At 38.8% G+C, this 14,720-nt stretch overlaps 1 protein-coding gene across 1 annotated transcript in view; it reads left to right on the top strand.

Annotated features, from left to right (window-relative positions):
- Positions 1-14,720, top strand: part of FBN2 (fibrillin 2) — a 258,987-nt gene that overhangs the window by 195,296 nt on the left and 48,971 nt on the right. Inside the window, exons 33-37 of the mRNA XM_036310847.1 lie at positions 1,273-1,395; positions 3,040-3,165; positions 8,672-8,794; positions 9,330-9,452; positions 14,326-14,487. Coding sequence (XP_036166740.1) covers positions 1,273-1,395; positions 3,040-3,165; positions 8,672-8,794; positions 9,330-9,452; positions 14,326-14,487 — 657 coding nt within the window. The remainder of the gene's footprint in view (positions 1-1,272; positions 1,396-3,039; positions 3,166-8,671; positions 8,795-9,329; positions 9,453-14,325; positions 14,488-14,720) is intronic.

Here is a 14,720-nt window from a genome sequence, read left to right as displayed (position 1 = left end):
TCCATTCCCCTGCTCTGGTCTCAACCATTCTCAGCATCCTCTCTGTTCCTCCTACTAATCCACTCTTCATATAGCAGCCAGACAAATGTTTTATTTTTATTTTTTCGTTAATCCTCACCCAAGCATATTTTTACATTGATTTTACATAGAGTGGAAGGAAGGGAAGGAGGGAGAGGTGGGGGGAGGGAAGGAGAGAGGGAGGGAGAGAAAGAAAGAGTGGGAAAGAGACATTGATTGGTTGCCCCTGAACAGGCCCGGACCAGGCATTAAACCTGAAAGCCTTCCATGTCTGAGCCAACACTCTAACCACTGAGAAAAACCAGCCAGGGCACCAGACAAATCTTTTAAACCATGGACCTGATGTCTTCACAACTGTCATTTTAATCCATTGAATTTAGGATAAAATCTAGCTTCCTTCCATGGTATATAAGACCCTACAGCATCTTTCCACTATCTCTCCAGTTTCTTCTTCCATCAACCTCTTCCCCTGCACTATGCTTTGTCATCTGACCTCCTTTAGTTTGTCACACGAAGCTCTTTTCCTACTCAGTGTCTTTATATGTGCTGTTCCCTCTGTAAGCAACACCCTTCCCTACTTCTGTTCAGCAGGCTTTTATTCATTATTTAGGTGTGTAGTTAACTAAAAATTACTTCCTTATTAGAACTTTCCTTGTTCCTGTACTCCAAATTAGATGCCCTCTTTAGTCTTTCATAGCATTTTGTAACATTTCTTCCTAGTACATATAACAATATTTAATTTTGTTTTCTGTGTTTAAATCTTTTCCACTGCTTCACGTGGTCAAGAATCGCCAGTGTCCTCATCTATAAAATTAACTTTTAAAATCTGCTAATTTTCCCTGCTCTGAAATTCAGTAATATCTTAGAAATTGACCATTTTTGTCTTGATTATGAAGCCAGTGACAAAATCCGCCCTGAGTAGAAGCCAGAATGGAATATGGCCCTGGAGTTTTTTTGTGTTTTTTTTTGTGTGTGTGGTTTTGGGGTTTTTTGTTTGTTTGTTTGTTGTTTTGTCATTAAAAAGCTAGTTGCAAAATGCTTGAATTTGTACTTTTGGCCGCTGTTCGTGGCATGAGCATTTTGGATTGTGAGTCTGACATCTTAGAGAATTAGAATTGTAACTTTAGAGATAAACTAAAACACATTCCGTTTGGCCAGTTTACATTTAAATTGAGACAAATGAAAACCTTTCTGAATGTTTTAATGTTCTATTTTTGTTTCTGAACTTTTTTGCTATGTTTTCTTGGCATGAAGATCTGGACGAATGTTCTAATGGAACCCACCAGTGCAGCATCAACGCTCAGTGTGTGAATACCCCAGGCTCCTACCGATGTGCCTGCTCTGAAGGGTTCACTGGAGATGGCTTTACCTGCTCAGGTAGGTGAGAGTCCTGCTGTGCGTTCTGGCATGCCTTTCTGGAACACTCTACATGCTTTCTTTATTTGAAGAAAACTAGTTAAAGGAGGCTGAAATCCCTACCTCTGTTTAAAAACATACAGGTTACTGGGTATCTTTCCCTTACATTAAACACAAACCTGGAAAAAAATTTCTAAAACACTTTTGGAAGATTTAAAATAATGACATTTAGTAATCTTCTTTATTGCTAATGACTATCATTTTCTCTTGCTTATTTATTAACACATTGGCCAAAATGCAGGCTGTGTCTGAATCAGACCCCCTGAATTCAGATTTTGCCTGTGCTGCTTACTTGGCTGTATACTAGAAGCCTTTGAAATGGACATAGTGATAGTAATGAAACCATTTATTTTGTTATTTTTTTTATCACTAAATGAATGACACGTGGGAAAACTATTCAGCATCTTCAGATATGATATATGACCTATCCAAACACTGCTATTTAATGTGTTTATCAAAATCTTACCTTATCTCATGGTTTTGAAAGAACTTAATGAAATAAAACACATAAAGGACTTAGAAAAACGCATCATACAAGTTTAATAAATGTTAGCTGCTACTTAGCTGCTATTCATTCCATATTCCTTGAGGATAAAACATCTACTCGTTATATTCATTTTTAAAGTTATATCATTTTTCTGGACATAAAGTACGATGCTTTTGTTTTTAAGATAAGTCTTTGTGAGTTGAATTTCAGTACACACCTTAAACCCATAACTATACAGACTCATCATTTTCAAATGCCTTTTTAAGAAAACATGTCTATTCAATTTTAAAGCATCATTACTTTTAAACCTTGGCTATTTCATCTCTCTTAGAATTTCTCTGCACCATGATGTGAAGGAAGGCGCATCGTTTTGGTGTCAGATACAACTGTACTTAGATCCTGGCTCAGCCACAGATTAACTCGCTGGGGCTCCCACAGCTCAGTTGGCTGCTCTTGGCTTTGGTTCTTCTTCTAAACTTCACATGATTGGTGAACTAAATAAAAAAATTCATGTCAGGCAACTAGCACACTACCTGGCGAGTATTGGCCCTCAATAAATATTGGTTTCTGTTCTCCTCCCTTTTTTCCATTCAATGGAATTAATAAGTTATCCTTTAGGTCTGTGAATAATGTCCATTTGCATAATTAACATGGAAATATTTTGATATGATTGTAATAATAGGAAAAAGCCTTTCCAAATTCTTATAGTGTCTCTAATTTGCTTAAAAATGCTTAAACTAGTGAAAGAATTAGTTATTTCTTCTAACACTATAATGTTTTCAAGTGAATTAACACCATTTTAACACCAATGGTCTTTGTCCTATCTAAATGATGTTGGTATAATACCGATGCAAGAAATTGGCATTAAATAGAACTAAGACAAATGTGAGAGGCACCTGCATTCCTCCTGTTAGTCATGTTAGAAGTTAATGTTCGGGTGTAGGTTAAGTAGCTCCACTATCAAGTTGTATACCCTTATTTAGGTGAATATGATTAATTGTTGCTTCATGTTAATGAGCACTCACTCAAGCCAGTGAAATTGATTTAGTTATAGAACAAGGGGAAAGTGTGTCATGAAGTTTGGAACTTAACGGAGATGTCATGTGCTTACCCCCCAGATGTTGACGAGTGTGCAGAAAACATAAATCTCTGTGAGAATGGACAATGCCTCAACGTTCCGGGTGCATATCGCTGCGAGTGCGAGATGGGCTTCACTCCAGCCTCAGACAGCAGATCCTGCCAAGGTGGGTCACCAGGATTCCAACTCATTTCCAAGCTGGATAAACTACACCAAATGAAGCCACAGAAAGGGCTGGAACGGGCTCCACCTGGAAACAGAATACACAGCACATGCTACACATAAAAAAGTCATTCATTTAAGCATGGATTATTTTGCCGAATGAATAATGAGGAAGGCAGCTTTCATCTCTTATGAAGTTTTCCTGGGCATGAGCCAATATTTGGAAGTTTGGCTCATTCTTTTTTTTTTAACCATTTCTTTTTTTATCACTAAATGAATGACATGTGGAAAAACTATTCAGTTTTTAAAATAGGATATGCTATCTACCCCAATCACTGCTACTTAATGTGTTTATCAAAATCTAAGTAGCCCATTTTGGGCATTTGCCTTCGTGTTTTAGTCTGCTGTCTGCGTGGCTGGGACTGGAAGTCCTCCTCGGGGACTCATTGAGGACAGTACTTTGCCTAATAGCAATGTCTCCTTCCTCTCAGTGATGACATCATCCCCCTTTCCTAGAAATGGGACTTTGTGACTAGTATCATATCTTTCCAAGAAAAAGAATTTGGATTTCCTTTTAAATTGGAGACTCAGTTCACATTACATATCTTTTGAGCCATCATTGTGTTTATAAGGAGTTCATCGAAATGTAAATAAAGGAAAAAGATTGAAAACAATTCATATAAACAATAAGGCTTGAACAAAATTAGTGATTCATAGAAAACCTTTAAAAAATAACTCAGGCTGACTGCTGCTAAGCAAAGATTATAAAATGAAACCATATTACAGGCTCTTCTTCCTACACTAGTGTCTAATCAAATGAACAGAAATAGTAAATAGCAGCACTCACACACACTTCACCAGCAGCAATCCAACAAGACCAAATTATACAATCCAGATTGGCTTGAAGTCGGGCCTGACTGACCCACTTACAGAAGTGGCACTGAAGAAAGTGTGTCTAAAAGATCATGGAATTTTTCATAAATATCCACCAATTTTGAGAGACTCTGATAAGAGGATGAATAGTGGGCCTTGGGGAAGGTGATATTAGAAATTGAAAGCGTCCATTCTCTGCACTGAGCTGCTAGATTGGGCAGCGTCTAATCCACTTTACACAAGGCAACTGTACAGTGAGCTTCATACCCCCCCCCCCCCCAGTCCTGGTTTCTTCTAAGCACTGAAGCCAGTCAGTAGAAAATGTGAGTCAATATGGTTATGGAATTACATGATTTATTACCCATGTTAGTTTGACAAGAGTTAGAAAAGGAACAAGTAAGCAGTAGCCAGATATTTCTGCCAACATAAAATTTCAAAATTAATTCTTTATACGTAACACGGACTTTCCTCTTCATAATTCTGTTCCTTTATCTATGGCATAGAACATTCCAGAACTTCTCCCAGACCTCTCCCAAGTTGATGCTGTTTCTATTTACTGTACTTTTTTCACATGGTGATTTTCTCATATGTCATTACCACCAAGAGAAATCCCAGTTGCCAGGGTAACTGAGAGTGGCACACCTATAGTTCACCTTCAGTTAAACACTGCTCCATTTAACTAAATGCCAACTTTTGAGATCCTAAAAATGTACTTTCGTGATTGTGCCTGTTTCTCCTTGTATTTGTCTTCTCTTTTCCTATAAAATCTGGCTCATCCAGTTTCTACTGAATGTACTAATTTAATTCCTTGATGTCTTTCCATCTTACAAATAAATGCCCCTCTGAATTGACCCTCTGATCAACATGATCCACTTAGCATCTATTTTTTCACCACAAATTCTCAGCATTTCTAGAGTCTAAAAAATTGCTGGGTTGAGCATTTTCCAGTATTTCTTAACAAAATGGGAGAGTACAAAACCTGGAGGGACCTTCTAAGGGACATGTTAGGATAACTTCAGATGGACTAAACCTAGACACAGGCTATCCTATATAATAAAAGGCTATAATATGCAAATCAACCAGACAGCAGAATGACCAGTTGCTATGACACGCACTGACCACTAGGGGGCAGATGCTCAACGAAGGAGCTGCCTCCTGGTGGTCAGTGCACTCCCACAGGGGGAGTGCCACTCAGCCAGAAGCCAATCTCACAGCTGATGAGCACAGTGGCGGTAGTGGGAGCCTCTCCTGCCTCTGCGGCAGCACTAAGGACATCCCCCTAGGGCTCCTGGACTATGAGAGGGCACAGGCCAGGCTGAGCAACCCCCACTGCCCTGAGTGCACAAATTTCGTGCACCAGGCCTCTAGTTTAATATAATATCTAAAGAGAGCACACAGTGTAGCTCTTCCCATCCACGTTTCCCTGATCCCCACTTTATGAAACTGTTATGAAAAGTGAGGCTATAGAATAGAAGCTTTAATGAAACTCATACCCCAAGATGTCTTCCAGGTAAAAAAAGGAAAATGTCAAGAAGCTCTATCTGAACTGTATCAGGGTATATAAAAACTCTTGAAAGAGCTGACCAAACAATGTGTACACAGACTGAAAGAAAACAGTGGTACTTGTTTAGGCATCCTATGGAATCAACAACAACAACAACAAAAAGAACATTCAGAAAGCAGATAAAGAACCAACCCAGAGCAGAAAAATACTGTTCAAGGGACAAAAACAAATTTCCCATAGGTACTTTGTGCCATGATAGATGACCTTAATAAGATAAAATTGAACAAGTTCAAAGAGATTATAAAAACAAAAAAAAGGACAAAAAACAAAGAGGGAGATTGCAGTGTCACGGGAAATAAAGTATGGGGACCAATACAGCAAATTTATAGAACTAATAGAAACAGCAAAGAACAGTAGAGAGAGATGACATTGTAACTACTAACATATGGAATAAACTTGAGATAATAGCAGTGAATAGGAAAGAAAGAAATTAACACTATTAGAAAGAAGACAAAGACCATTAACAGAAGTATAATTGATGTTTCAGAAGTCAAACACCCCAAAAAATTGAATAGAAAAAAGTACTAAACAGTTTCCTGAAATAGAACAAAGAACTGAATGTACAGGAAAGGGTAAACCATTAGACAAAGATTTAGCCTTATTATTTTTGTTGACTTATGTCATAGTGAAGAATTGTTCAGACACTTATAAAAAAGGCAAGTCATGAACAAAACAGAAACATTCAATATCAAAAGAAACTAGAACACTGTGCCCACAAAATTCTGAGAGCACATGTGACTCAAGAATATTATACCTCATAGCAGGGGTGGCTCAGTGGTTGAGCGTTGACCCATGAACCAATAGGTTACTGGTTTGATTCTAGGTCAGGGCACATGCCCAGGTTGTGGGCTCAGTCCCCAGTAAGGGATGTGCAGGAGACAGTAGATGTTTCTCTCTCATTTATATAATGTTTATATTTCTCTATCCCTCTCTCTCCCACATTCTCTAAAAAAAAAATCAATAAAACATCTTTAAAAATAATATACTTCAATTAATTTCATAGTTAATTAGTTAATTATAAAGACAACATGTATATTTTTTTACATATGAAATAATTGAGGAAGAAATCACCTGTGGGCTCTCCGTTCTTAGAGAAAAAAAAAGAGCAAAAACTTAGCAATGAAACACAGCCAATCAAGAATAAATGGAGAAGATGCAGTTAAAATATTACTTTAAGTAGAGAATTAGTGCGAATATACTGTAGAGGTAGTGGTAAATGCCATAAACATTTAAAAGGTGAAGGTAGCTCTGGTCAGTGTGGTTCATTGGTTGGGTGCTGTACAGTGCGTTAAAGGGTTGCCTGTTAGATTCCTGGCCTGGGCACATGCCCAGGTTGCAGGCTCAATCACCAGTAGGGGGCATGGCCGATTGATGTTTCTCTCCCTCACTTTTCTTCTCTCTAAAATTCAATATAAAATCTTTTTTTAAGTTAAAATAATATAAATAACAAAAATAAGATGGAAGCATATATGAATGCGAATTTTCCTATCATTCGTTGTATAGTATTCCTTAATACTGTCTAGAGATTATGTTTGAATTTTAACATAAAGCCAAAAGATGATAATTTTTTTGTGTTTTGCATCAATTCTTAACATTAGAAAGTATTTTAGAAACTGTTGAGGTAAAGAAAAATTGATCTGATGCTTACAAATGGTTTTGGCTTCATTCTCTGAATATGCATAGAGAAATATTTGGAATGATGTTTATCAATTACAGTTTCTTCTGGATGGAAGCATTTTGAAGTGATTTTGGTTTTGCTATTTTTTCTTTATTGTTTCCCGTCTTCCGTTTGATATCAATACTTTTCTGTATTATTTGAATTTCTGAGCAATTTTATAAAAACAAGACAGTAATCTCTTTAAAACCTATTTTACACCACTATTACATTATTTAAATGGAAGTTCTTTTTAACACAAGAAGTTTTTAAAAGTGAAATGCACACTCAGAGGGCTGATAACACAATTCCATTTTCAGTTATAGATCAACACAATACAGTGATAAACTAGCTTAATGAGTCTTTATTCATTTATATAAAGAGAATAATTTTGTTTATTGCAGCAACACAAAAAGAGTCACCTTTAAATATCAGCTGAAATTTTAAAAACAATTTGAACTTAAATCTAAGTTAGTTGAAATTCATTATTTTAATATTAATTATCATATTTTAATTGACCAGAGTCCTTTTTTGACTAAAGACAGCACTTTAGGATAATTTGCATGGTCCAGCCTAAAATGACATGCCTAGTCTGCATTCTCAGAATATGAGGTAATTTGTGTATGAAATGTTCACCCTCTTTCTATGTGAAGAAATATAGATTATTTCTGCAGCTGTACACACACACACACACACACACACACACACACACACACACGCCTTCATTTTAATATGAATGAGGAGTGATTTTTTTATTTATTGACTGAGTTAAAGCCTCGTGGAAGAGTTTCATAAACTGAATTTCTGGCTTCAGTAGAGCTATTTTAATGAAATTTGTAGGAATGTGGGGCAAGGGATGATTTTATTTCATGCTCTTAGGAAAAAAATTATTTCCCTTTTTAAACTGACATTATAACAGATCAGATTATAGAATAAAAATTTTTAAAAATTAAACTTAAGTAATGTTAATGAGATCTTTAATATATAAAATAAGATATATTTTATATGTTGTAGGTATTTTAAAAACATCTTTTTGCACTAAATTATAAGAATTTTTGAATTTGTTTTTATCCTTAATTTTCTTTTTTTTTCATCTTCTATAATTGTATTGGTCTTTATTTTTAATTTTCACAGCCTTGTTCCTTTCACATGTTCATATTTAATTTTTGTATTTTTATGCCTTTGGAGAATTCTTTTTTTTAAGTATATTATAACCCAAGACAGCTAAAATACTGTCAATAAAATAAAATAATGTTTTTTTTTATATTCTTAAATAAGTATTAGTTGCTTGTCATTTATTTAATTATCTTTTACTGCATAAGAATATCTGAGGAGATAGAAAAATTCACTAATTTTTTACCTTAAAATATTTAAAATGCCCTTGTAAACAAGAAATGACTATTTTTTAAAAATTTTCAGATATTGATGAATGCTCCTTCCAAAATATCTGTGTCTTTGGAACATGTAATAATTTGCCTGGAATGTTTCATTGTATCTGCGATGATGGGTATGAATTGGACAGAACAGGCGGGAATTGTACAGGTATGGTTTGCAAAGGGTTTGTGTTCTTATTAGATGAAATGAATATTTTGTGCTAGTTTTAAAAAATCCTCAGATTTCTACTTAGCTAAACTACGCCTTGAGTTATACATTTTTTTTGAAACAGAAAATTGCATTGTGATACATTTATTTTTAAATGGAATTCATCCATTTTTATATAAACAGCCTAATATTAAATTTCTAACATGGAACTAAGAAATAATATCTTGTATATTTTCTTTGTACGTGTGTGTGTACAAAATTTTAGTTAAGCGAATAGTGACAATTTTTTTCTTCATCAAAATTCTAACATGTAATTCTTACTTACCTATTAAGGACATTAAATGACATTATCATAAATACCATGTGATTGATCTATGGAAACCATTTTAGGTGTACTATATACAAGGATTAAATCTTTATTTTATTATGCTGAGGTCTTTATAATGATCTACACAAAAAATCCACCAAATTTTTTGGAGCAGCAGTATGCATAAAGTAAAGATCTTAACATGGGCATTTTTAAATGTTTTCCTAGATATTGATGAATGTGCAGATCCCATAAACTGTGTAAATGGCCTGTGTGTCAACACACCTGGTCGTTATGAGTGTAACTGCCCACCTGATTTCCAGCTGAACCCTACCGGTGTGGGTTGTGTTGGTAAGTAAAAGCTATCTGAAACAAATAGAATTATTTAGAGCTGAATATTCAAACTCTCTTGGCAATGAACTGTGGTGAGTATTTGCTACAATTAATTTGCAAACAAAACAGTTATTTTCCTTAAGGAAGTCTAGATTATCAAATCATATGGCCATTGTTATCATATTTATCTGCCAAGACATATTTAGAAACAAATTTTCAAGATATCTGCTCCAACTTCCTCCTCTCACAGGCTTGGGAACCAGAGCTTGCAAATGGCAGAGCTGAGGCCCAGTCCTAAACTGCTGGGCGCCCTGTCCAGTGCATTGGCCAGAACAGCTCAAAGTGGTAGAACTAATGGATTACTACATTTATCGCTCCTATGAGCAGGGTCATGTAAGGGTGTAATAAGTGAATGATGAGAGGAGAGGAATGGGAGAACTGGATTTCTTGAGCCAAACCATTGGAGTGAAGCAAGTTGGGAGACTGGGGAGAAGCAAAGAAGGCAGTAACAATGGTTAAGAATCTGTCTTCAATGTTCCTGACATCTCTGATCTTTATAAAATAACTAGAGGCCCAGTGCATGAAATCCGTGCACTGGGGGGTGGGGTTCCCTCAGCCCAGCCTGCCCCTCTCACAGTCCGGGAGCCCTCAGTGGATGTTCTACTGATGGCCACAGTCTGGCAGCAGAGGCTCGGAGCAGGCGTCCCGTGTGTGTGTGTGTGTGTGTGTGTGTGTGTGTGTCCCCACTGGGGGTCTGCCCCCAGCCACAATTGGAGGCTCAGAGCAGGTACTGTGTGTGTGTGTGTGTGTGTGTGTGTGTGTGTGTGTGTGTCTGCTGGGGGCCTGCCCCCAGCCACACCATGGAGGCTTGGAGCAGGAGCCCCTCTGTGTTGATCTCTCAGGCTCCTGGCCTCCACTGCATGTTGTACTCTCCCTTGAGCTATGGCCAGGATGGGGGTGCTGCTTGCAAGCCAGGCTTTCCTGCTCCTGGATCGCCATGGCGACCGGGGAGCAGGCCCAGCTGGGGGCTGCCCACAGGCTGGGCTTGCTCTCTTGCTCCCGGATCCCCATGGCGACCCTGGAGCAAGGAAAGTTTGGGGCTGCCCATAGGCCAGGCTTGCTTTCCTGCTCCCGGATCACCATGGCAACTGGGGAGCAGGCAAAGTTTGAGGCTGCCCGCAGGCCGGCTTGCTTTCCTGCTCCCAGATCAGGAGCAGTTAGGGGCTGCCTATAGGCTGCACTTTTCTACTTACCAATGGCCGGATCACCACAGTGACCCAGGGCCCAGCAGCACTTTCCTGCTCTCCAATAGTCATAGGGTCCTGGCTGGGGGCAGGGCTTAGCAGTGCAGGGCTTAGGCAGCACGGGGGTCCCAGCTGGGGGCTCAGGTGGCACACAGGGGTCCCGGCTGGGGGCAGGGCTTATGCCCTGCTGCCCAGGGCTGCACATGGGGCCCAGATGGCACTCGCGCTGTCCTGCCCTGCCTGTAGTATAGGATAGAGGCCTGGTGCATGGGTGGGGGCCGGCTGGTTTGCCCTGAAAGTGTCCCAGATCAGGGTGGGGGTCCCGCTTGGATGCCTGGCCAGCCTGGATGATGGGATGATGGCTGTTTGCAGCTGGTCACACCCACTTCAGGGTGGGGGTCCCCACTGGGGTGCCTGGCCAGTCTGGGTGAGGGCCTGAGAGCCGTTTTCAGGCTGGAGGGCAACTTAAGCTCCCAGCCTCTCATTTTTTTCTTTTTTCTTTTTTTATTCTGGGATTAATTTACTTTCTATAGCTGTCACTGGAGCTGAGAGCCGGCTCCAGCTCTGAGGGCTGAAAGCAGGTTTCTAGGTTTGTTTGGCTTCTATAATTGAAACTCTATTGCCATCACTGCAGCTCTAAGTTCTGAGCCCGCTGGCGGCTGAAAGCAGGTCTCTGAAGCTTGTTTAGTTTCTTTAATTGCAACATTGTTTCTTAGAATGCAGCTCAGAGCCCAGCAGCGGCAGGCCAGGAACGTTGGCTTCCTCCATCACTGGAGCAAGCAAGCCTCCTGTTCGCTTCAGCTGCGTGGCTGCCGGCCGCCATCTTGGTTGGCAGTTAATTTGCATATCCTGCTGATTAGCCAATGGGAAGGGTGTCGGGGTTATGGTCAATTTGCATGTTTCTCTTTTATTAGATAGGATTGTTCAGCTTTTGACATCTGCCTTAGTGAGCGTTTCACTAGAGGAGTAAGTGGTCTGGAGAATTTCTTGACAGAAGACAAAAAAAAAAGAAAAGAAAAGAAAAGTCTTATTTCAGTATGAATCTGCCTGCTGTCTTCAGCGGCAGTTTTACAGACTTTGCAGTATGTGGAGGGAATGTTTGCTGCTGTGTTTTATATGTTTACAAATTTTAGAGAATATATTGAGTTATGGTGTATGGCTCCTCTAAGTTCTGACTTTTTCCTTCAGAATTATTTGTTCAGTAAATATTGAGTGCTTTCTATTCTAGGGGCTGCAGAGGGAACAGAGGAACCAAATTCTCTGCTTTTGTGTTTCCATTCTGGTGGCAGGGAGACAGACATAGGGAGAAGAAATTCTGACACTGGATGTAGTTGTAGGATAAGTGCTGTTATTTGGAGCATGGGAGAGTCAGAGTCTTAAAGGAGGGAGCAAACTGACTGGACCTCTGAGAGGAGATGCCTTCAAGGCAAAGGAGCAACCACTGCACAGGGCCTGCAGCAGGAGAATGCTGGTGTTGGAGACACAGCAACAAAGCTGAGGAGCAGGAGTGGAGTGAGGGGTAGGAGCGTGAGGAAAGGAGTCACAGAAGAAGCAACAACCCAGTTCACAAAGTGGTTCTCAACCCTAGCTGTACAGTAAAATCCCATTTGGAACCTTAATATTGTTATGATGCCTGCGTTGCTCCCAGAAACGGAGTCACTGGAGCCTAAGCATTTCTTAAAAGCTTTCTTGGAGCAAAGAAAAGCTATGAAAAGGCAACTAATAAAAAGGAAGTACTCCAAAAGGTAACAAACATAAACAAATACCCAAAACTATTAGGGGTAAGAAAAATCAAATTAAAACAATTATATAAGTATTACTTTATATCTAATAGACAGACAACAATTAGACTGGGTAATGTGTGGTGTTGGTCTCAGCGACCTCAAAAGTCCCTCTGTTCTGCTGGTGGAAGTATAGACCAGGACAGCCCTGCAGAGTTTGGACTGTGGTACTCAGATTAACTGTCAGCATATAGTCAGTTTCTTTTTTTAGTTTCTTTTTAGAGCAGTTCTGTTTATATGGGTTGATACTTCATAGCTTTATCCTTCCTTAGAGGTTTTCCAAAGAATAAAGACTCATTCTGTTTCACAAATATCGTAATGGTTCACTGGACCCTTTTATAAGTGTGAAATTGCATGAAATGAGATGTTAGTGATATTATTTTTCTTTTGTTTTGAACCATTTTATTCGTCATTACTCATTAGTTATGCCCAATGATGCTAAAAACAAAGAATAAAATTATTAAAGTGGGAAATGATGGTGTCACCTAGAAGGATGATACAATAGTGAAATAAAATGTCACTGTTGCATCATTTTTCAATTTTCTTGTTGTGTTACCCAAGGGAATTATTATTTTTTTTTTAAATATATTTTATTGATTTTTTACAGAGAGGAAGGGAGAGAGATAGAGAGTTAGAAACATCGATGAGAGAGAAACATCGATCAGCTGCCTCCTGCACATCTTCTACTGGGGATATGCCCGCAACCCAGGTACATGCCCTTGACCGGAATCGAACCTGGGGCCTTTCAGTCCGCAGGCCGACGCTCTATCCACTGAGCCAAACCGGTTTCGGCACCCAAGGGAATTATTACGTCACCTTTCAAGAAGGTGTAAAAGAAGACTGGAAACATTATATTTTGAACCTTCTTTGAGCATTTATTGAACCAGTTGAAAAATTAGAAGTTTTCACTTTTTGGCCATAATGGCAAGAAGAAAATTGACAGTGGAAAACATTTTACAGTTGTTAGATGTGTCAGAAGAAGAATTCAACAGAGACCAGCATTCTAGTCTGGATTCTAAAGAGGTGAAATGGATCATATAAGCAAAATGCCAGGCTATGAGTCTTCAGAGGCTGATATCCTACATGGAATTTTTCACATTCAAGAATCAAAGAATGGGTGAACTATATGTTTCTATAAACAAAGGAAATGTGGTATTTTTGTCTCTTAGTAAGAAATTCAACATGCAGTATTTGCACAAGAACCTGAATCATCCCAGGTTCTTATTTCTCCCATATCCAAAATTTAATTGATAGATTCTTAGATAGACAAATAGTGAAGCCAAGTGTTTAGACAAGGGTTGTTGGAAGGAAATATGTGATGTAGAAATAAAGGAAATCATTGATGAATCTAATTGGCATTGATTCTGTGAAAGTGAAAATAGGTCCCTTTGTGGAGCAAAGAAAACAGCTGCCCTCTCATCAACAAAATTATGAGCTGTCAAATTTTTCAGAAATGTCTTTAGATATGTGTTCTAATGATGCAAGAAGGAGCAGTTATGATAAGCTAGAACCTACTAGAGATGTGTTTGAAATGTCGAATCAGCTTTTACAAAATGGATACGTTTTGGGTTCATGCACGAGAGCTGACAGTTCATCGCATTCATAGGACCATTCAGGTATATATACTGTATCCTCAAAACCAAAACAAAATGTGAAATAAAAATTTGAGTTATTTAGGATTCAGCTATTATTAAAATTTCTAGTAAGGTTTTTTTACTATGCAAAAGATTGTTTTGTACTGTGGATAAAAATGAACCTTTTATACTAATGTACAAGAGCTTGAATTTCATCAGTTGAGTGATCTTTCTCTTAAAAGGAATTCTTACTACGTGAAGGGCAATTTTAAGCTCCTGTGTTGCTCTGCAGACAACCGCGTGGGCAACTGCTACCTGAAGTTCGGTCCGCGAGGAGACGGAAGCCTGTCCTGCAACACCGAAATTGGGGTGGGCGTCAGTCGCTCCTCCTGCTGCTGCTCCCTAGGGAAGGCCTGGGGAAACCCCTGCGAGACATGCCCCCCTGTCAATAGCAGTGAGTATGGAGCTGAAGAAGAGGAAGGGAACAAACTCTGGTAGCTGAAGACTAGTTGCAATTTTATTCTTGTGCCAGGGATGGGAGAAATAGTGAGGGCCAAAATTTTACCTTTGGATTACCTTCAATGATTATGCTGAAACCAGCCAAGAGTATTTTATATAAAGCGAATTTGAATTCTCCTCTTCTTATTGTTTTTCATGATATGATAAAAAGAAAATAATTGTAACCAC

This window comes from Myotis myotis, unplaced genomic scaffold (assembly GCF_014108235.1).
Source record: "Myotis myotis isolate mMyoMyo1 unplaced genomic scaffold, mMyoMyo1.p scaffold_m19_p_5, whole genome shotgun sequence".
Lineage (NCBI taxonomy): Eukaryota > Metazoa > Chordata > Mammalia > Chiroptera > Vespertilionidae > Myotis > Myotis myotis.
The sequence above is the reverse complement of the archived record's forward strand: the minus strand, read 5'-3'. Positions and strand labels throughout refer to the sequence as shown.